Raw genomic sequence first — 20,989 nt, 5'->3', positions numbered from 1 at the left:
AAAGTTACAATGGTTAGAAAATACTTGGAGCTGAATAGCGGTGAAACATGGCATAGACATTAATTTTTTAAAGCTTCTCTAAGACCATTAGAGCTTAAAGGACATATAAATGTTTTATTTCTTTTAGGTTTCTTTTTTTAGTATTGAAAATATATTTTACCTTCTTGGACCCTTGAGCAAGGACTTCTAGCTTCTATAGTGAATTTTGACTAGCAAGTCTTAGACCCTAGCCAAAAATTATGTTCTGGTTTTAACAGAAAAGGCTGCATCATTTATAAATTATTCAAGGAAATAAATTGTTTCATTATTAACTCTTCACCATTCCCAGTACTAAATTTGCTGGTCACACAAAGATAACAGAAAAATGACTCAGTATGTGGCTAATTGAGTTATTTTTATAGACTTACTACGTTTTAAAATGGAAATAGAAATTTATTTTTCCCTATAACAAGTTTCTTGGTTTGATCAGTGTGATAAAAGCATTTTAGATTCCATGCAGAGATTCTAAGAATAGTTTTTCAAACCTCTTGGAGAAAATAAATGTTTAAATTGTTCTACAAGGGGAGAATTCTGTAGCTTGATAACAGAGTTAACTAGCTTTTATTGTTGTTGTTTTTTTTTTTTTCCAAATTAGAATGGTTCTCCATTACTGTAACACAGTATTTTCTGTAGTATATTAGTAGCCACCTCTTAGGAGCAGAAGAATGCAAGTAATATGTAAAATAATATTTTGAGTCCAGAGTTTGAAATATTTGTTTAGATAGAATTAAGATTAGAGTTTTATATTTGTCGATCAGACACATTTTTTTTAATTTAACTTCTTAAGGTAAATTTAGGAAAAAAATATTTGTAGTATGAGAGAACTTTGTATATTTCCTTCTATGGACAAAATTGTCTAGAACACAGATCTTGACTGACTCCTAATTTGAAAATGAATAGATGGATATTATTTGTAGGATAAATTCTATCATATTTGGTTTTACTCTTTATTGTTTATTTTAAAATGTTTAAAGTTCCTGTGACAATTTAGAAATATATATGAGCAAAACAAAAGCTAAGAGCAAAGTCAAAGGAGCCAGCTGTGTAATAGTCAACTCCAGGATCGATGTCCGCCAAATTAGACCACCTGGCTGTACAGTGTAGGGGGAAGATCACTTCAAGAGAGGAACTATTTTATAGAACTTATTTATCAGTTCTATAAAATAAGTTTATTTTATAGAACTGATAAATAAAATAAGTTTATAGAACTTATTTATCAGAGACTTACTCACTGGTCTTGGTTTAACCCGCAAGACTCCTAGTTTTCATAGCAGCCTCAGTGATTGCTACTACATTTTACATTTTTGGCTTCATTTATATTTATTATGTGATGAACTGAATTCAGGAAAGCATAACGTCATCCATACATGTTAGGAGAGAATGCATTGAAAACACCATTTTTTAAGTGTTTCTATTTATCTGAACAGAGGCTGGAGCACAAGGAGACAGGGCAGTGGTTGTGGGGTTGGGTGGGAAGAAGCCTGAGCTTTCTCTTCGGAGAACTGCAAGTCACCTAAAAGCTTCAGATCAGTTTAAGTAGTTTAATGTGTACAAGTTTCCCACATCATCTTAAACTAACCCACACTGTATTCGTTACTGACACTCAGTACTGATAATGGTATTAGTAACTTACAGTTAGTTTTATTTCTTAAGTATATATTTCTTAAGTATATATTTATTTTCATATTATTTCTTAAGTATATATTTCTTTTCATATTAATGAAACAATGAAAAAATAGATATTAAGTACATAGCATAGTATCTGGTATATTGTAAGTACTCAACAAATGCTAGTTTCTTCTCTTTATGTGTAATAAGTTACGTAAGATTTTAATAAGCTGCTTCCTAGGTTGGGTAGCCTGGGCACTTGAGCTTTCCTGCCTATATTAAGCACCCTAATTAGTCCATGCCAAGGGAACTAAGGAAGGGTCAAAACTCATGAGAAAAGAATAATTGCTAGGATTTTCATGAATAGCAAAGATTAAAGATAATTCAGGTACTACTAGTCTATTAGGTCTTTCAGATGAATTACTGTAATTGCACTTGTATTTTAAGCTTCTCAAGACTGTCCACTTGAGGATTGTAATTTTTATTATGTCACAAAATTGTTTCATTAACTACTTATTTAATATTTATTTATTTATTAAATGTTAAATTTACTTAATATTAATTAAAACACTTATTAGGAAAATACTGTTCTTTATGTGGAAGAAACTAGTGTTTTATTTTGAAAAATATGTGTTCATTTTCTAGAGTAGAAGGTAGTAAATAAAGGTTGTTCATTCCCTTTTAGTGGTTGAAATCAGAAAAAGAGTAATTATAAAGACAGACTAACCTAGGAAAAAAAAATAAGTTAAAAAAGAATTATCTTTAAATCAAATTAACATGCATTGGGCATTTACAATTTTTCAGTGGTAAATTTTTAATATTATCAAGTATACAGAAGTCAACTGTCTTAAAATATTATTATAGTCTTCTGTCTTTCTGAATGCCATTTTGATAATATTCTAATCACAGTCTCAGAAGCACATTGTTTACTTCATATGTTGTATACCTTGTTGTTTTCATGTACACAGAAAAGCGCATGTATCTTAGGTGTAAAACTTAATGAACTTTACACACAAACTGATCCTTCCTGTTTAACTAGCACCCAAATCAACTCAGGGAATAAGAGTGGTCCCCAAAAGTCTACTTTCCTCCCTATTGTGAACCCTTACAAGTTCTCCCTGGATGCCTCTTTGTAAGCTAAAAATGAACTCTATTGAACTAATTTTCACTGTGAATACATCCAGATGAAACACCATCTGATTTTAATAAAATTCATCTTAACATTAAACTCAATTTTAAGTGGTCTTTCACCTCATCCCTTCTCTTTCCCCACATCCTACTTCATCCCCTGGAAAGATCAAAAATTTTTTTAAGCTTTATATTCAAAGGCCTGTGCTATCTTCCTTTTCTAAATAAGTAAAACACATGTATTGATCCTTGACTACTACTATTTAGATATTTAGTCAATTTTTTGCCTGGGTAACTACAGCTGAATGTTACAATTGCCAATATTTGGTAATGAAATTGTATTCAAAACGTCAGGTAAAGGTATTTTATGTGAATTTAAGCCATGTAGTCAATATTGTCACTTTGGAAAGCCATGGAAAAGCTAAATGAAAAAGTGGAGGAAAATGAAGCTGATTCATTTGTTCTAACTCCGTATGGTTTCCTTAACACTAGGTTGTTCATTATTGTCCTTAGATTTTGAGGATGACATGATTATAACATCTGATGTCTCCCGATATATCGAAGACCCTGGTTTTGGGTATGAAGACTTTGCCAGACGAGGAGAGGAGCATTTGCCAACATTCCGAGCTCAGGTAGGAGATGCCTTTAATTCAGAGAAACTGGAGAAGAGATACTCTCATTTTAATTGTGAAATGTTGAAATGTAAATAAATTGACTTCTAAATAAATTAATAGAGCATTTCGATAGAATCTGTAACTATCTTTATTTAACCTAGTTTTTGGCCTTGTCTAATTTGATGTCCCAGGTGATGGATTATTATTTCAACATTAACCCCCTTAGAAGGCAAAAGGAAACTGCTTTATTCAGTTACTTGCATTATTACATGATAGTTGTTTAATGTCCTTTTTTGGAGAGGGCAGGGAGGAAATTGAGTGATATGTTCACATTTATAATAAAAAGGCATTTTGTAATAAAATCATATACATCAGTAGTTACGGGCTTAAGGACCAGCCCCTCCCCAGCCCTAGAAAAGAGCCATAGTAGTGATGTGTTTCATAAAAAGAGAATGAGTGTGAATAAAGACAGACTCCTCCATGCTTGCTTCATATGATCTGCTAACCATCCGTGTCACTGAGTAGGTTTAGTCACATAGGAATATTCCAAGGTCTTCTGGGGTCCTTCCAAATGATGGCATAGTTTGCATAGTACTTGACGACAGGAGGTAACCAGAGTTCATCACCAGTGTGCCGAACCCTGGACCCACCGAGGAAACAGCACAGCACTCCCATCTACAAACTGATGTGAAGCATTCTTGGTAAAGCTGCAAACTTGGAATTAGTGAAAGAATTACGGACTTTGAAATATCTCCACTTACTTGCTTCAGTAGTTACACTTAAAAACATAGACTTTAAATGGAGAGTGACCATTTTGTAATTGGAGATACATTTTATGTTTTTAGGACTATACCTGGGAAAATCATGGGTTCTCCCTGGTGAACAGACTTTATTCTGACATTGGACATCTTCTTGATGAGAAGTTCCGCATGGTCTACAATCTCACGTATAACACTATGGCCACCCATGAGGATGTTGACACAACCATGCTGCGCAGAGCTTTATTTAACTATGTTCACTGTATGTTCGGAATCAGGTATGGTCATCATGGAGACAGTTTTATATGTTTCTAAGTGAAAATTCTGGCATGCATCTTACTTCTATCCCATTGAGAAGTATATGCTTCTGGGGAGAAAATATTACATGTGGACTTCTGATTTTTAAAAATTAATTCTGTCTTATAGAAAAGCATTTTTCTTTGTTTAGCTGTTACAAATCTTAACATGCATATATAACTATAGTAGTTAGAATCTACTAAGAAGGGAAAAGAATATCAGTAATCATTGGGGATAGGAGAGAATCACTCAATTTGAGAAACCTTACTGGACGAACTGGACATTTAAAAATGTCTATATTATGTCCCTTTAGATGGGACATAGTGCTGGGACAAGAAGTGCTGGTTGGTTGGTTGGTTGGTTAGTTTTTGGAGGAATGGTAATTAAGGTATAAATAAAACTAGGGTAGAGTCCTCCCTCATAAAGCTCACATAAGAACACTGAAACGGGGCTTCCCTGGTGGCACAGGGGTTGAGAGTCCGCCTGCCGATGCATGGGACACGGGTTCGTGCCCCGGTCCGGGAGGATCCCACATGCCGCGGGGCGGCTGGGCCCGTGAGCCATGGCCGCTGAGGCTGTGCGTCCGGAGCCTGTGCTCCGTGACGGGAGAGGCCACAGCAGTGAGAGGCCCACATATCGCAAAAAAAAAAAAAAAAAAAAAAAACACTGAAACGAAACTGTAAGTCAATATAAATTAGTGGTCTCTAAATTTAGAAAATTAGAATTGAGAGGACAGGGAGTCAATGAGTGAACGAGACTGAATGGTCTAATCAGGAAAGCTCTTTTGGAGAACATCCTTTTTGAGCTGGGTTTTGAAGACTTTTATGGAGAGGGATTTGCAGAAGGAGAAAATCCCCTTCAGTCAACTGAATGAATACATTCAGTTGACTGAAGAAAATCCTCATTCAGTCAACTGAATGGATACATTCAGTCGACTCTATACTATATCCTTTCTGATATAGTATCAGAAAGCCTTTATGGAATGGAATTAAAATTCAATTTGTTAAGCAACGTGGTTTCTATAACTTTTTAAAAGATCCCAAATTTCCTGAAAAATCAACTAATAATGAAATAGTCCACCTAAAGGACACTATTACAGTGGTAAATAATAAATCTGCTATTTGCCCATTTACCATTCTAGAAAGAATCATCACACTTTAAAACAGATATTATACCAACCTAATTAAGAAAAATAAACACTAATAGATTTTAATTCAGTTGCAATAAATATTTATTATGTTCAAGACAATAAATAACAAATATTATGGTGATTATTTTTCTCTGTTGGATGCTACTAAATAAAGTTTATATAAAATCCTGGAGGCTTTTTTTTTTTTTTTAAACTAAGCGTTATGTTTGGGTTAGAAAGTAACAGAAAATATAGAAGAGAAATCCCACAAGCTCCCACTACTACATTTACCCTTGTATCTGCCTCTGTGCCTGTTTGCTCTTTCTTCTCTCATATTGTGGATGAACTGTCTATACTCCTATGCTCTTGGGCATAGAATCCCATCTCCTCTCATCTTCAGAAGATCCCTGTTCTAGCAATTCTCCCTTCTCCCTCCTGCATAATCAACTTTACTCTCTTAATCAGATCTTTCCCATCAGTATATAAACATGCTATTATTTCTCTCATCATCTCAAAAAAACAAAAATCCTTTCTTCATCCTTCTATTCCCTCTGGCTATTGCCTCATGTTTCTGCTCCCATGCACAGCAAATCTCTTTGAAAAAGCTTTGTGTGTCTACTGTCACCATTTTCTCATCTCCCATTCTCTTGTGAACCGACTGCAGTATCAGGCTTTTACTCCTGTTATGTCAACAGAGCTGCTCTTACTGAGGTTGTCCGTGACCTCTGCATAGCTCCTTGCCATGGTCAGTTCTCAGTAGCATCTTCTTTGACTAGTCAGTAGCATTGGACGCAATTGATTATCCTCTCTTCCTTGAAATGGGAAGCCCTAGACTCCTGCCTTAGGGCTCAAATGTCAGCATCTCAGAGAAGCCTTCCTGCCCGCTCTATCTAAAATCACAATTCCCCTCCCGGCCTCCAGTTGCATTTTATCTCCATAGCAGTTATCACTATCTGATACATTGTATGGTTTTCTTTTTCATTTCTTTCTTTTTTCTCCAGTAGAATTTAAATTCCACGGGTCCAGTGATTTTTGTCTATTTTGTTCATTTGTGTATCACCAGTGCCTAGGGGGGAGTAACATGGCACATAATAGACACTCAGTAACTATTTGTTAGGTGAATTAACGAATGAGCGTTTGGTATTTAATTACTAGATAATTATTGTGTCTTGGTATAATTTTAGAAATCAGAAATTTTGATTCTGTCATTCTAAAGCTTGTTGTCATATTGCTTATAGGTATGATGACTATGATTATGGAGAAGTTAATCAATTACTTGAACGAAGCCTGAAGGTTTACATTAAGACAGTGACCTGCTATCCTGAGAGGACTACCAAGCGCATGTATGATAGTTACTGGCGTCAGTTCAAACACTCAGAAAAGGTGTGTTTCATGACTAAACCTTTTATCGTAGACAAATATTCAATATAAGAAGTCATGATTATGAAAAAATTATACATGAAAATATTAATAAATTAGCTCCATCAAAGAAATGGAAGTGGCATTATCTGGCCATCTGTTTTTCTTTCCGTGATTTTAAATTAGGGTTTATTAACTAAATTTTGGTTCTGTGTTTTGTCCAGTGTGCTGTATAAAGTAAAAGTTTAGCATTGGCCTTTGAAAGATTGGATCTGAATATTGATATTTTAAAAGGACATTTGGGAAACTGTCCACCATCCTACTAGTAAAAATCAAACCTTCAGAGATGTTGTGCGAGCTATAATTGTATATTATTGTATGCCCAGAAGGCATACCCATTTAGAGATTCCTTCACTCTAGCCATTACAGTTAACCTCTTAGAACAAGGGTGTCTCACTCCAATTTGGTAATTTGGTATTTTGACAATATAATGGATTTGGATCTTTGAGCCAAATATGTTATTATATGAGGATATTTCTTTGGATTGAAATATATAGGAATCCTTATTTAAGACCTAATAAATGTTAAGGATCTTTACCAATATACTAGTACAGTATAAGTATGGCTATAAATCCTAGGTCTTTGACCTTAAAGGCCACGAATCTTCCATTTATATCACAGTTTCTAAGCTTGAGAGTAAGAAAACCTTTTCAGGGTCCTAATATTCACTCAATAACCATATGACTTAGATAAAGAATGTTATGACCTCAATCCCTAGCAGACCTTCTTGAAGTCTTAGAGCCGATCACACATCATATAAATACCCATTTGCCTCCAGCATCTCTCCGAGATGGATCGCTATGCTCTGCTTATATGTTTGCATTAGATTTTCTCCCTTTACTAGGTGGTATCTAGAAATTCTCCTTACTCATCAAGAGAATAGATCCAACAATACATCTAACCTATAGAAAGATACCAAAATAATCTAAATATATCACAACATATTTCTTTGTAAACATTTTGAAAATATGTGGGTACATAATTTAACCTATCGGATGAGCTGTATCCCCCCCCAAAAAAGTTAGGTGCTTGTTCACAGCTGTATCTGAAAGACTCTAGGCAAGCTGTGCATATCTAAGTACCAGACACTAATTCCAAACTGCTTTAAACGTCACATTTTCACTTTAATATCTCCCAAGTACAGGCATACCTCAAAGATATTATGGGTTTGGTTCCAGACCACTGCACTAAAGTGAATATCACAATAAAGGGAGTCACATGAATTTTTGATTTCCCAGTGCATATAAAAGTTATGTTTACACTATATTGTAGTCTATTAAGTGTATAATAGCATTATGTCTTAAAAAACAGTGTACATACCTTAATTAAAAAAATACTTTATCACTAAAAAGTGCTAACCATCATTTGAACCTTCAGTGAGTCATAATCTTTTTGCTGGTGGAGGGTTTGAAATGTTGTGAGGATTCCCAAATGTGACACAGAGACACAAAGTGAGCAAACGCTGTTGGAAAAATGATGCCGATAGACTTGCTTGACGCAGGGTTGCCACAAACCTTCAGTTTGTAAAAAACACAGTACCTGTAAGGTGCCATAAAGCAAAGCACGATAAAACGAGGTATGCCTGCAAATCGTAAGCAATGTTTTTAAAAGCTTTCCAAGGAATAAGCATAGGCTATAAGAAATGTGGGGCTGAGTTTTAGCCATATAAACTTTTACAACTGGAAGAAAGTATAATTTGTAGGAAAATTGTGATTTGTAAAAATCAGTTTTATTTTATAACCCAAAAGAGTGACTGGCTTTACATAACATCGATCCTAACAAAATTATTGGACTCTTTAAGACTTTCGGGGTCATTTTTACTGCTCACTTTTTTTTATAAACACAGTTTTCTTATGAGTATTACATCACGTACCCGCATAAATATGCCCAGACATGTGTGTTTGTACATGTGTCTGTAATACCCATGAAAAACATTTGTGAATGTCTGATATATGAAAAAAAAATTAAGGTTTTTTCAGTTGTTTATGATGGTCACTAAATTGGTAACACTTTCATTTTCTAGGTTCACGTAAATTTACTTCTAATGGAAGCACGGATGCAAGCTGAGCTTCTCTATGCTCTTCGTGCCATAACTCGGCATTTGACCTGAAGCATCATCCAGGGAAAATGTCATATATGTGTAAAGACCTTTTCACATAGGCTATACATCAGAAGCTGTTTGTGATGTAGCATCAAACATTATTCAATTCTCTAGTGTCAAAGTTTTAGCCGTTTTTTTGGGGGCGGCTGTAATGTGCAATGATGTATTTTCTTTTTCTTGATGCTTAACATGACTAACAATTGCAAAAATAATACTGAGGAGCACTACTTGGCATTGTTTATAGTTGGGTTTTTGGATACTGATCATAAGTCATGAACCTGGTTTGTTAATGCTTAACTTCAGTGCTTTGGGGTTTGTGTGTATGTGTATTTTTGTTCTTTCCTTTTTTTTTTTTTTAAATATGGAAAAGCGCTTACAATCTGCTCAAGCAATTGTTTTTCAGATATCGGAATTCAGCAATGAATGACCTCCTCTGGCCATTCTAGAATTTTAATGTTGTGTCCTAAATCTGGTGGAGGAGAAGCATGCGCTGTTGAACTAAGCTGCTCACAGGACACTCATCTGTGTCCCCAGGAGATTATTTGTCAGGCACTGTTTATTTTTTTTATTTGTTTGTTTGTTTTTTTTTACTGCTATTGGCGATAACATGAAATGTGATACAGCCATTGTCCATAATTTAATGTGAAATTGATCATGATGAATTCTATAGCATGCTACTGAAATGCCAAATTCAGCTAGTTTCTTTCTCTTCTGAAACAGAAGTTTCCGTTTTCCATATCAGATGTATATATTAAAAGTGGAATTATGCACAATCCTTTCTATCACTGACAGTAATCCTCAGTCATCAGAAATAATCAGTGCTTGCAGGGCTACTTACAGTTCACTTAGTTGGCACATATAAACATGTACCCACATAAGACTGACCAAAAATTTTCTTTGCACATTTTTCTTTTCTCATAGTGTTTTCTATATTGCAGTAAGCGGAGGAAGGTTATAATATACCTATATTTTTTCCTGTTAGGCTTTTAGAACTTATTTTCCATGGTTTTTCTTATGATAGGTTAAACAGTTTATTATTCAAAGGTAAAAATTGTGTTTCTATGCATTAATGTGATTGAACGACAACAACAAAAGAGTGCAATATGTTAAAAAAAAAAAAATACTCAACAGACTTTCCCCCTACTATGTCACTGCAGAAGTGTCCTTTTAACACAGAGCCATAAAGAAATTTGGTTCAGATTTCTTTATCGCCCAAGGCTTTTGCCTTCCTGGGGTTGAACAATGTTCCTTTCATAATGCCAAAGCATCCCCTTCCCCAGAAAAATCTCTTTGGACAACTGGTTAAAAAAAGATCTCAAGTCTTAAGGGAAGAAAAAGCATCCCAAAAGTCACATTTTTGCATTGGTTTATGTTGCTTGATTAGATTATCTTCACAGAGCACAACATTATGTGTTTATAGCTTTAATTTATATTATGTTAATGAACCAGTGAAGTGCCTAAAGAGATGCTTACAGCTATCCAGTAGGACACAACTGCACTGCTTAAACACTTTTTGGTTAACTAAGGGTGACTTGAATTTTACACAAACATGCTAATTGTTTTAAAACAGATCCATTTTTTCATAGTGAATAAGATAGTTAAAATTTTCCGTTAGAGTTCCCACAAAGATTTCATTTTAGACTTACTTGTTATCTAGGACTTACTTTTTTTCTCTCATGAAAGAATTGTGGACTGGTGTTCTGTTCAGTCATTTTCCCCTTCCATTTATCATCCTTTTCTGGTACGATCCATTAGGTTGCTTTCTTTTAGGCTTTGTTCTAGATAAGAAAATAGAAAGATGACTGTAAACCTATGAATATGAGATAGTTCTGCATTTTTAGATTCCAGGATTTTGTTTGAAATCTTCCACGTGAGGAAAAAAATTGCTAATTTTTTTTAAGACAGGGTGGTTTATTTAAAGAGATTATTCAAAGAACTCATGTCAGATCTAGTCTGTTTTGTTTATTGTGTATACCATATGTTGATTTTATGCCATATCACATTATATAGATATCTGTTAAATACGAAGAAAGTCTTTAGGGGAATGGCAAAATACGAATGACAACATGCATGTCCATTTGACTTCCCCAATTTTAGAACTTTCAAGTTGAGGATATCCTTTACTCTTGACTTTTTTTTTTTTTTTTTTTAACTAGAATTCTTTCAGTTAATATCCCTATGTTTTTGTGCAGGTGACCTGTATTACAGGATAAAAAATGATTTTTATATATTGAAAAGGAGGAGAAATTCTCACAGAACACCATATGAGCTTTAGACCAAAAGGGGAAACAAGGTTTAAGTAACTAAAATGGCCACTTAGTTTTTGTTTTTTGTGTTCCCCCCAACCCCCGGAAATGTAGGTAGTTGGAGTTGGGTTATGGAAATCTTAGTGCCTTTACTAGATCTCTTTCCTAGCAAGGTTTCGTATTAGCTCAGCATTGATCTGTCTCATCACTAATCAGGAAAATCAGTTGACTTGGAACTATAAACAAAGACAAAACAATATATTTATGAACCTCACTGAATCAGCCTAGAAAAGTTGACTCTGAAGGTGCCAAAGCACCTGCCGAGATGCAGCGCGCACAGCCTTCCGGGTTGTGAAATCCATTGTACAGCGAGTTTGCTGTGAACTTCAGCTAATGCAAACTTGAAATTCTGATGCGGTTTTCCAGGGTGGTATTTTTTCAGAGTATTGAATTTACTATGTAGTAATTTATAGTATAGCTTTTTATATTAAAATGTGATATTTTTAAAAGAGATATCTGGTTCAATTGGTGTATTGATGTGACTATACGATCTGCTAACCCACACCTTGGGCTCGCATTGTGCCAAACTGAGATGTGCAGGTGTGCGTGAGAAAAGCACACGTGAATGGGAAGCCTCTAACTCCGTTGCTTATTATTTTCAAAATAGTCTAATGATCCACTGCTGTATATGCTTGGTGGATAGCCGTTTACTTTTGAATTTCAAATTTTCCCACTTCCAGTTATAACTCTCAATTTCTCAGATCACCTTAGGAAAATCCAGCTACTCTCCTCTCTGAAAGTAAATCTTGAACCCGACCCCTTGACTGCGGGAGTGGCCAGGCAGGTGCCTCCTTGGGAGCCTTTTGATGAGGCTTCCTCAGATGGACTTGTGATAATTAGAGGAAAACAGGCTTTTGAGACGGGACAACTTATTATTTCTTCACCTTTTTGAGCTAAGGATACTATCTCAGTCTCAGGAAGAATCTTTGTCCCATTTGGGGTACTTTTTAAATAAAGAATGGCTAGTGTGGAATCTGGGGCATGGCCTTGGCCTCTAATTATGACTTTAAACTCAAATAATATTGACAGAGCAACACAGGACTGTCTTAGAACAGAAAACTCGATGTCAGCTTTATATTAGAATCATATTTGAACCAGAGCCCCTATTTTAATTGTATTATAAAGTCCCTTAAATTGGGATTGACCTATATACACTAACTAATATGTATACAATAGATAACTAATGAGAACCTGCTGTATAGCACAGGGAACTCTACTTCATTTCGCTGTACAGTAGAAACTAACACAACATTGTGAAACAAATATACCCCAATACAAAATAATTAATTAATTAAGTCCCTTAAAGATTTTAAATGCTTCTAACAGCTAGTTAACATTATTCCTGAGCAACTTTTTTTCCCACCTTATAGAGTTTTTAAATCCAAAATCTTAGATTTTTATGCCACAGCAAAATGAAATTATCACGAACAATTAAAGATCTGTACTTAAAAATAGTTCACCACTTTCATGCAGAGCGCATGCATATATGATGGTAAGATTCTTTTAAACACTAAGGACAATTCGTGAGGGAAAAAAAAATTTCAGTGCATATTATAAAAATGATTTGCACTGTGCTAGTAAAATGAGGTTTTTGTTTTGTTTTATGTTGTGTTTTAAAGACAATTCTAAATCATTCCTCTGGAAAGCAAGACCTTAAACTCTTCTCTTTATCTAAGGGGACTTTTCTTCTTTTATGCAAATAGACGGTCTTGCATGAAGCGAAAATTATGCAACAATAATGTTATATAAATAGTAGAGGAAATTTGCTAATAGTATAATTCAACAATAAACTGAAAGGTATATGGCTCCTCTATTCAGATCGAGTTTTATGTTACCTAATTTTATAGTCAGAACCTATTCTAGGTGGCCATAATCATAAACTGTGTTTCCCGATTATATCCCTCTGGAGACTGAGAATCAAATAATCTTTCCTTAAAACAGTACTGTAACACGAATGTATTCATCTCAGTCAACAGAACTTCAGTGCCCCCTGTATGTGGGGCTTACTTCCATGCTAATTTGGCTTTGTTAATAGTATCCGCTCAGGTGAGACCTAGAACAAAAATATCTGGGGTGAAATGGATCATAGAGGTAGAGGTACCTGTCAAGGCAGAAACCTGTGAGGAAGGAAGAATCTTTCAAAGAACACATGGACCATAATTCTAAGAGCGTGGCTGCCGTCAGCATCACACACCTAATCTAAAGGAGCACTTCCTATTGTGGGAGCTTCTGCCTACATTCAGCCCGTCCTTTCCTGCCTGCTTTCTCTTCCTCCAAGTGCCTCGACCTCTACCACGCTCGCTCTCTTCCCCTCCCCTCAGCCCATCTTGGTCTGAGCGCCTTTTCACAATCCAAACGAAACATCACCAGCCACCTGCTGATCGTCACCAGCACTTACTTTTCCCAGTTACTTCTTCTCCATCCGTGAGGAATACGACTTGTCCCAACTCCCTCGAAATCCCTCTACCATCTAGCTATATTTTGGCTAACCTTTGCCCTGGACACCCTCCCAGATCTAACGCAGCACCACGTGTAATCTCGTCCATCCCATACTGTTCTACCCTTTCCCAGCTGCCAAAATATCTTGCTCTCCTCTACCTCATCCCCAAAGAGCCTATAAACTCAGAGTATCCAACCTTTTCATGGATTCACTCTCCGTTGTTCAGTAATACTACTTCCATATTTTAAATAAATCATAGAAGATTTTTGCCTTCTATCAAAGTAGGAATCTTTATATTTATACATGATACAGAAATTGAACTATTTCTACCATGCAGAATTTAGCATTTAGCAGGATTTTAAAGTGATTGAATTGCCATCTTAACCTGGATCTATATTTGGTTAGTCCAAGTTATTTGAATGTAAAGTGAAAATTCTCCAACAATCCAGATTGATCTGTAACCTATCAATGGAACAGGAAGTTTCTGGCATACAAATGGGTGGTGTTTCAGACATTTGTTTTATTGGTGTCATTTGGGCCTTGAAACACATTTCCAATAGAAGGACATATGATAAAGCATGTTTAGGTGGTCCCACTGGATCACAGAAGACCATTTGATTTATAATATAGATAAAATACCATAAAATTGGCTACATAATGGTTTGATTAAGCTTCCCTAGGTTAGACTAAGCTTCTAACCCCTATTCCTACCCTATTCTCATGCGGGAAAATGAGCTACGGGATGAAAAGGGAATGCACTGCCTTCGTAGTCCTTACAACCATGGCTGCACTTCCGGTATATCTAGACAGTATCATTAAGGAACAGGAAACGCACAGAAGGGGAAGAAGCATCAGTTCTTCCTCTCTGGCCAGTGCCTGCTCAGTGTGGTCCATAGATGAACACTGTCAGGCTTCTGACGTGGGGCGTGTTTATCTATAGACCTAAAGACAAACCCCCCTTGTTTGAAAGTACAGATTATTATGATCTACAGTGGTATTTGGATGGCCTTCCACGCCCGTTCATGAACAACCCAACCTGATAACAGAGTCTAGTCGATTCCTTTAAGGGCCCAGAAATGAATAGATGCCTAGTTAAGAAATGAGACTTGAATGATGGAGACTGAAAGGATGGTTTTTATTAAATCATACGTCATGAAGTGTTCATTCTAGCTTTAATTACGACTGCACCACCATGAAGTCCAGAGTTGAAAAAAGAAGGAATATGGGGGCGGTGGGCGGGGGGATGCCTATCTGATTCTTTTCAATGCTTGTGGAAATCTTTGAAATAAGAAAATGCATACTATAAAATAGCCATTAGAACAAACACCCCATTTTACAGCTCATAGGACAGCATCAAATGTTAGTAAGTCTAAATATGATCAATGTAATTTTTGGTATATAAATTTGCTAAAACAGTCTATTTTCTTGCACCCCTCAGTTTAACCTCTTAAAAGTGAATGTATAATTTTAACAGAAAGAATATCAAAAGGAGAGACACTCTCTAGTCTTCAATGTTAAAATATTGTTTATGAATGCTGATTAGCTTAAGTATTCATTATGACACTTACTGAATGGAACTGATCATACGTCTCTTTCTTGAGTTAGTCCTTACAGATTGTCAGCTGACTCCCAAATCTGGTAAGGAAGGATCAAAAGGTAGGATAAAGGAAATGTATCAGTTGGGTAGCCAAGAAATTTCCTTCGTAATGTTGAGACTGTTTTCTCCTTTCTGAATTTCACTGGTTCGCTAAAATAAAGGGTAAGCATTAAATGGTACCCTTGTTCATCAAGGAAAGAAAGTCATCCCAACTCTATATCTACTGCAGATAATTTCCTTTACATCCATATATCTTCCCTGGAAAGAAAATGCAATTTTTCCCTTCCTCTTTCTCCTCACGTTTACTCTTTTCAATCCGATAAGATAGACACAGAAAGCAAACCACAAGCCAGTTTGGCATCTTCTCCATGCTAATAGAATACTCACAGCCACATGCAGAGTTGGAGCAAGGTTACAAAGAACCTTGTCAGGTCAACTTGGAACATGGCCTTGCTACTGGGATTAGCTCCTTCAAACCTGAAAATAACTTTCCTGGTCATGGAAGAACTGGATGTATCCTTTAGCTTAAGAAATAGGATTTGAACTTGAAATCTCTTTTTTTTTTTAACCTGATTTTGCAGAGCAGCTACATCATGAATGTATATATTAAGACTTTGTAGCTGAATTGCACATGAAATCAGATTGCCAACTTCTTATCTTTCAATTTTAGACATCATTTTATCCTTAAGTTGTGAGTGATATATGTAGCATGCTGTGAAACGTCTGTTATAGTTCTTTAATTCATCAGTATTAATACAGAATTATCTTTTGCGTTCCTTGGTACTTTTTATTCCATGTAATCAGAAGCTGTGATGTTTTGCCTTTGTAGTCCTGTGCTTTGTTACTGTAATTTTTTTTTTACGAAGCACGTGACTTTGGACTAACGTGAGGCGGATGACGTGATCTTTAAGACTGCTATATATCTATCAGTCTCTTACTATATAAGGTTTTCAATTAGAATAAGCTTTTATCAAATAGATCATTGATGCAATTTAGGACTCACACAATTTTCAGTGTCAAATGGCGGTCATACATTTATAGTTTCAATTCTGAAAATAGCAAACTTGCTAAACAGCCACTTTAAACTTGTTCTGGCAAATCAGACCCTGCTGTAGATATAGTCTAAGTTAGTTAACCATATAAGGCTTTTCAACTATTATGCCCTCCACATAAGTCAGCAGTTAAGAAGATTATAGAACCCATGAAAGCTTTTTGTGTGTATAACTAGGTTTTATTTTTCTTATGTTGCTGATTCTACAGTTCTGACTAAAGCTGACCTGAATGGATCAGTTTTTGTGTAATATTCTAGTGCTTTAATGCCTCTTTTTTTTTCCTTTTTTTTTTTTTTTGGAGGGATGGGTAATATTATTTGAACAGATGCAGAAGGAACTGTTGGTGAGTCAAGGCAAACACATTTGAAATAAAGGAACTGTGTATTAACATGTTAACAATTCATAACTGCACTTTTTATGACATTTTGAAAATCTATTTATAGGTACAGAACAATGGGTTTTGTTAAACTGTATCACATTTATACTTGCAGAAATTTATTTCATTGTTATTAGTAGGAATTTTATTGGTTCAATAAAATTGGCAAAACTGAACACTGTTTGCTTTTATATATATATTTAAATTAATATTGGAGTAGCATTCTTGCCTAGGTTTGTTTCTGCTTAAATTACTGGACATGCATTCTGAAAGACATCAGCATTGTAAGAGTCATTTTTTCCCCCTTATTTCTTCCTGACCCAGTTTTCTTGTGATATTTCTTACAGTCACTTGATACTGCATTAATAGAATACTGCAATAGTGTAAGTTGTGCAAAACGTACAGTTATTGTTACCTTTGAAAATGTCCATTGTGATCTCAGCAATAGGCAAATTAGTTTCACTATTATCTCTTATTAACCAAAAATAGTAAGGTAGAATGTGGAAAGGGGCATTGAACCTGGGGTCAGAGCTTGAATTCAAAGCTCGTTTTTCACATTCTACTAGCTTTGTGACCTTAAGGAATTTGATCTCTAGGAACGTCGATTTCTGTCCCACAATCTGAGGGGGATAATGCCTTCTTGAGATGGTTGTTTGAGATTAGGTGAAGTGTAATAATATATTTGAAATATGCAGTACAGTGATGACTCTGAGTGAATAAATGAGAAAGCCCAGAGAATACTCTTGTTGCTAACTGAAATAAAGAGTTAGGAAGGAGAATTTGGGGGGAGGGGGGTTTATACATGTGTAATGTGAGGTGACAGTAAGACTCCCAAGTAGAAATGTAAAATAGTCTTTGGGAAAGTTATAGAGGATGTGCAAAGCCTTTTGTGCAAGGTATTCCAAGGAGAGCCCTTTTTACTTCTCTTAGCTCGCTGATTACATAAAAATTCATAGCAAAGGCAAGAACTCTCCCTTTGTGCCATGTGTCCAGCTGTACTGAGAGATCAGCAAAAACCAGCTTCTTGCTAATTAGAGTCTGCCTTTTTCAATAATATGCAACCTCTGGGAGAGATAAAGGACAGGACACATCAGACCAAACTCAGCCAACAGCTAAGTTTCCACTTCTCCCCCAGTTCAAACTCCAGCTTTTTGACCCTAGCTCCCTAGGAATTGATTAATAACTTTGAGCCATTTTTAAAAGTAAAATGAAACTCCTTGTTTATGTGTGTATTTGATCTTTTCACATATATGATCTCATTTAATCCTCATAATAACTTTGTAAAGAAAGGATGACATTTTACAGAAGAGGAACTGAGTCTTGAGAGCTTTGCCCAAGAGTTGGCACTTAGAATCAGCACAGTGGGAATTTGAACTCTGTCTTTCTGATGCCACTTTTATACTAAACTTCACTACCTTAATTCAGCCTAAGTTTCTTAGGTTAATGATATAAATGACTATGCTCTCAACAGGACATTTTAACTGAAAAATAAAAGGATAGTCCGTGCTCCAAACAAGAGGTTAGATAACTTACCTCTCTGGCTAACTTGCAACTTTTTTTAAATTTTAAAAAACAGATTTTTTTTTCCTCCAGTCCTGAATGGGCCTTACGATTTAAAAGACGCTCCCCGAGGGAGAGGTTCACAGACCAATATATAAAAGCAGGACTTGTCAATTTAAAGGCCAGAAGTCTCTCCAAAGAGAACAATAAGCCTGATCCTAAAGAAGACTCAGGAAAGCTTACAACCGTGTTACTTTTTTATTTTTAGGACCATTCTGTATGGTGGAAGTTACCAATGCAAAGTCATAGTTTCTAATGTATTTAATTTTCTTCTCCCATAATCTCACGTACTTGAGATGTTTCAAAACACAGGTGGGCCCAAATCTTTCCATAGAACTCTTTTTTAAATATATAAACTTACTTACTTTATTTATTTTGGCTGCGCTGGGTCTTCGTTGCTATACACAGGCTTTCTGTAGCTGCAGCGAGCGGGTCTACTCTTTGTTGCAGAGCACGGGCTCTAGGCACGCAGACTTCAGTAGTTGTGGCACGCGGGCTTCAGTAGTTGTGGCTCGTGGGCTCTAGAGCCCAGGCTCAGTAGTTGTGGCGCACGGGCTTCATGCTCTGTGGCATGTGGGATCTTCCCAGACCAGGGATCGAACCTGTGTCCCCTGCGTTGGCAGGCGGATTCTTAACCACTGAGCCACCAGGGAAGTCCCTCTTTTTTTTTTTTTTTTTTTTTAATTCATCCATAGAACTCTTTAAAAGGAGTTTGAGACAAGAATTCTTAATACTCGCTCTTACACTGGCCTGCTTCTAAAATAAACATAAACAAACCCTTCATCTTCACATCAAGAGGAAACTCAGGAAGAGTCTCCTGGTTACAGTACTTTCACCGCCCACTGACTGTCTCCTTTATTTGTTGAGGCAGCGGCGCCAGCCACTCCACACACACCAGCTGCTTCACACATCAACCACTTTACCGTGGCCCATCGCTAACTCCCTCCTGCCCTGTGCTGTGGCCACCAGCTCCGCTCAGGCTGGGGCCAGGTTTTCCCAGAGACAGTGGGAAAGCACCTCTTAGGTCTGGCTTCCTGCCCCGGGGCTGCTCTGAGTGCTTGTGGCAGGGTGCCAGATGGACCTGCCTCGACACTGATCGTGCACAACCACAAGTGAAGGGAGTTAACAGTTAACCCCTGAGCAGTGACTAACTAGAGACAAGGGATGAGTGTTTCCTTCTTTCCATCTCCCAGGTTGCAGTTCAGAGACTCAGAGGGCCTGGTGGAATCGAATACCAGTCTACTCTTTCCTCCTTTTCCTATTTCACTCCCCCGGTCCTCCACTCCGGCCACTTGATCTCAAAGAAACCTTGTTCTCGGGCCTTGCTTCCTGGAAGTCCACACCAACATAAGGCAGGGCAGTGCAGTGCTGGGGTTTATCAAGCAGGTCCTAGAATAAATTCAAATCTCAACTCCACCATCGGGAACTATCTGGACTTGAACAAACTACCTGATCTTGTGGTTCCTCCGTTTCCTCATCTGTAAATACAGATAACGGTAATGACAAAGAAGACATAGCCCTTGTCGTTAAGAAGGGGGAAGTGTGGGTAAGAAGAGGGTAAAACAGGCAACATCAGACAGCATAGGAAAGAAGATAATAGCTTGTAATGTGGGGTCGTAAAAAGAGCCATCATTTATCAAGTTATCATGTGTCCTATCTAAACGTTAGAAACTTTAAATACATTATTTTATTATAGCCCCCCTGCAAGCAGGTATTATCCCCATTTTAGAGAGTTAAAAAGAACCTTCCTTCCGAGGTCATGAGCATTAAGCTAAAATACCTTTGTTTAGCTCACAGGAAACATCCTGACCAGGTCCACCTGTGAATGACTGCAGGGAGGAAGAAATTAACACATCTCCTCCGGAGGCTGATGGGAGCCAGGACGTGTTTGACTTTACTCCCTCCCCTTTTAGTATAAGAGGAGTCTGAATTCTAACTCAGGCAAGATGGTTCTTTAGGCCACGAGTCCACCATCTTCTCGGTCTGCTGGCTTTCCGAATAAAGTCGTTATTCCTTGCCTCAACAACTCGTCTCTCGATTATTGGCCTGTCGTGCGGCGAGCAGCACGAGCTTAGACTCAGTAACCAGATGCCAAATAAAGAGGAGAGTCGTGCATTTTTGTCTGCTGTTAACAGTGATGGCTTTTAAAACAGTGAATATTGAAACAGGCACTTCTAGAATTGCTACGATTTGGACTTGCAGAGATTGAGGAACTACATGTTTGGGCAAGGAGGTCGGAGGGAGCAAAAGCCTGCTGCAACATGCAGTGCACGTGTGCGGGACCTACATTAGAAGATGAATTTGGAAATTGTAATTTGGTCAGATGTGCAGGGTCTGAAAGGTCAGGCTAAAGGACTTGTATTTATTCATTTGGAAAAGGAGACGAAAGCCATTTTCAATGGGTCTTTAGCACAGGATGGATGTGTCCCACTTTAAAACAATAGCATCTCCTTGGCAACCAGAGCCCAACTAGAATTTCAGGGCAGCATGGAAACAGGATCTGCAAGGTAACTGTGATGCCTTCTTTGGGACGTTTTCTGAATATCTTGAATAATTTCCTGAATA

The 20,989-nt window shown here is 36.8% G+C and overlaps 1 protein-coding gene across 3 annotated transcripts in view; it reads left to right on the top strand.

The window, feature by feature from the left end:
* SESN3 (sestrin 3) overlaps window positions 1-20,450 on the top strand; it is a 76,515-nt gene extending 56,065 nt beyond the window's left edge. Inside the window, exons 7-10 of one of the 3 annotated variants that reach the window (XM_067750755.1) lie at window positions 3,268-3,407; window positions 4,235-4,425; window positions 6,812-6,956; window positions 20,215-20,450. In XM_067750755.1, the coding sequence (XP_067606856.1) occupies window positions 3,268-3,407; window positions 4,235-4,425; window positions 6,812-6,956; window positions 20,215-20,253 (515 nt within the window). In that variant the 3' untranslated portion in view covers window positions 20,254-20,450. Of the gene's footprint in view, window positions 1-3,267; window positions 3,408-4,234; window positions 4,426-6,811; window positions 6,957-9,015; window positions 17,041-20,214 lie in introns of those variants that run through there. The other 2 variants (XM_067750753.1, XM_067750754.1) reach the window with 2 other exon arrangements.
* The last annotated feature ends 539 nt before the right edge of the window (window positions 20,451-20,989 follow it).

Source organism: Pseudorca crassidens, chromosome 9 (assembly GCF_039906515.1).
Source record: "Pseudorca crassidens isolate mPseCra1 chromosome 9, mPseCra1.hap1, whole genome shotgun sequence".
Taxonomy (NCBI): Eukaryota; Metazoa; Chordata; class Mammalia; order Artiodactyla; family Delphinidae; genus Pseudorca; species Pseudorca crassidens.
The sequence above is the reverse complement of the archived record's forward strand: the minus strand, read 5'-3'. Positions and strand labels throughout refer to the sequence as shown.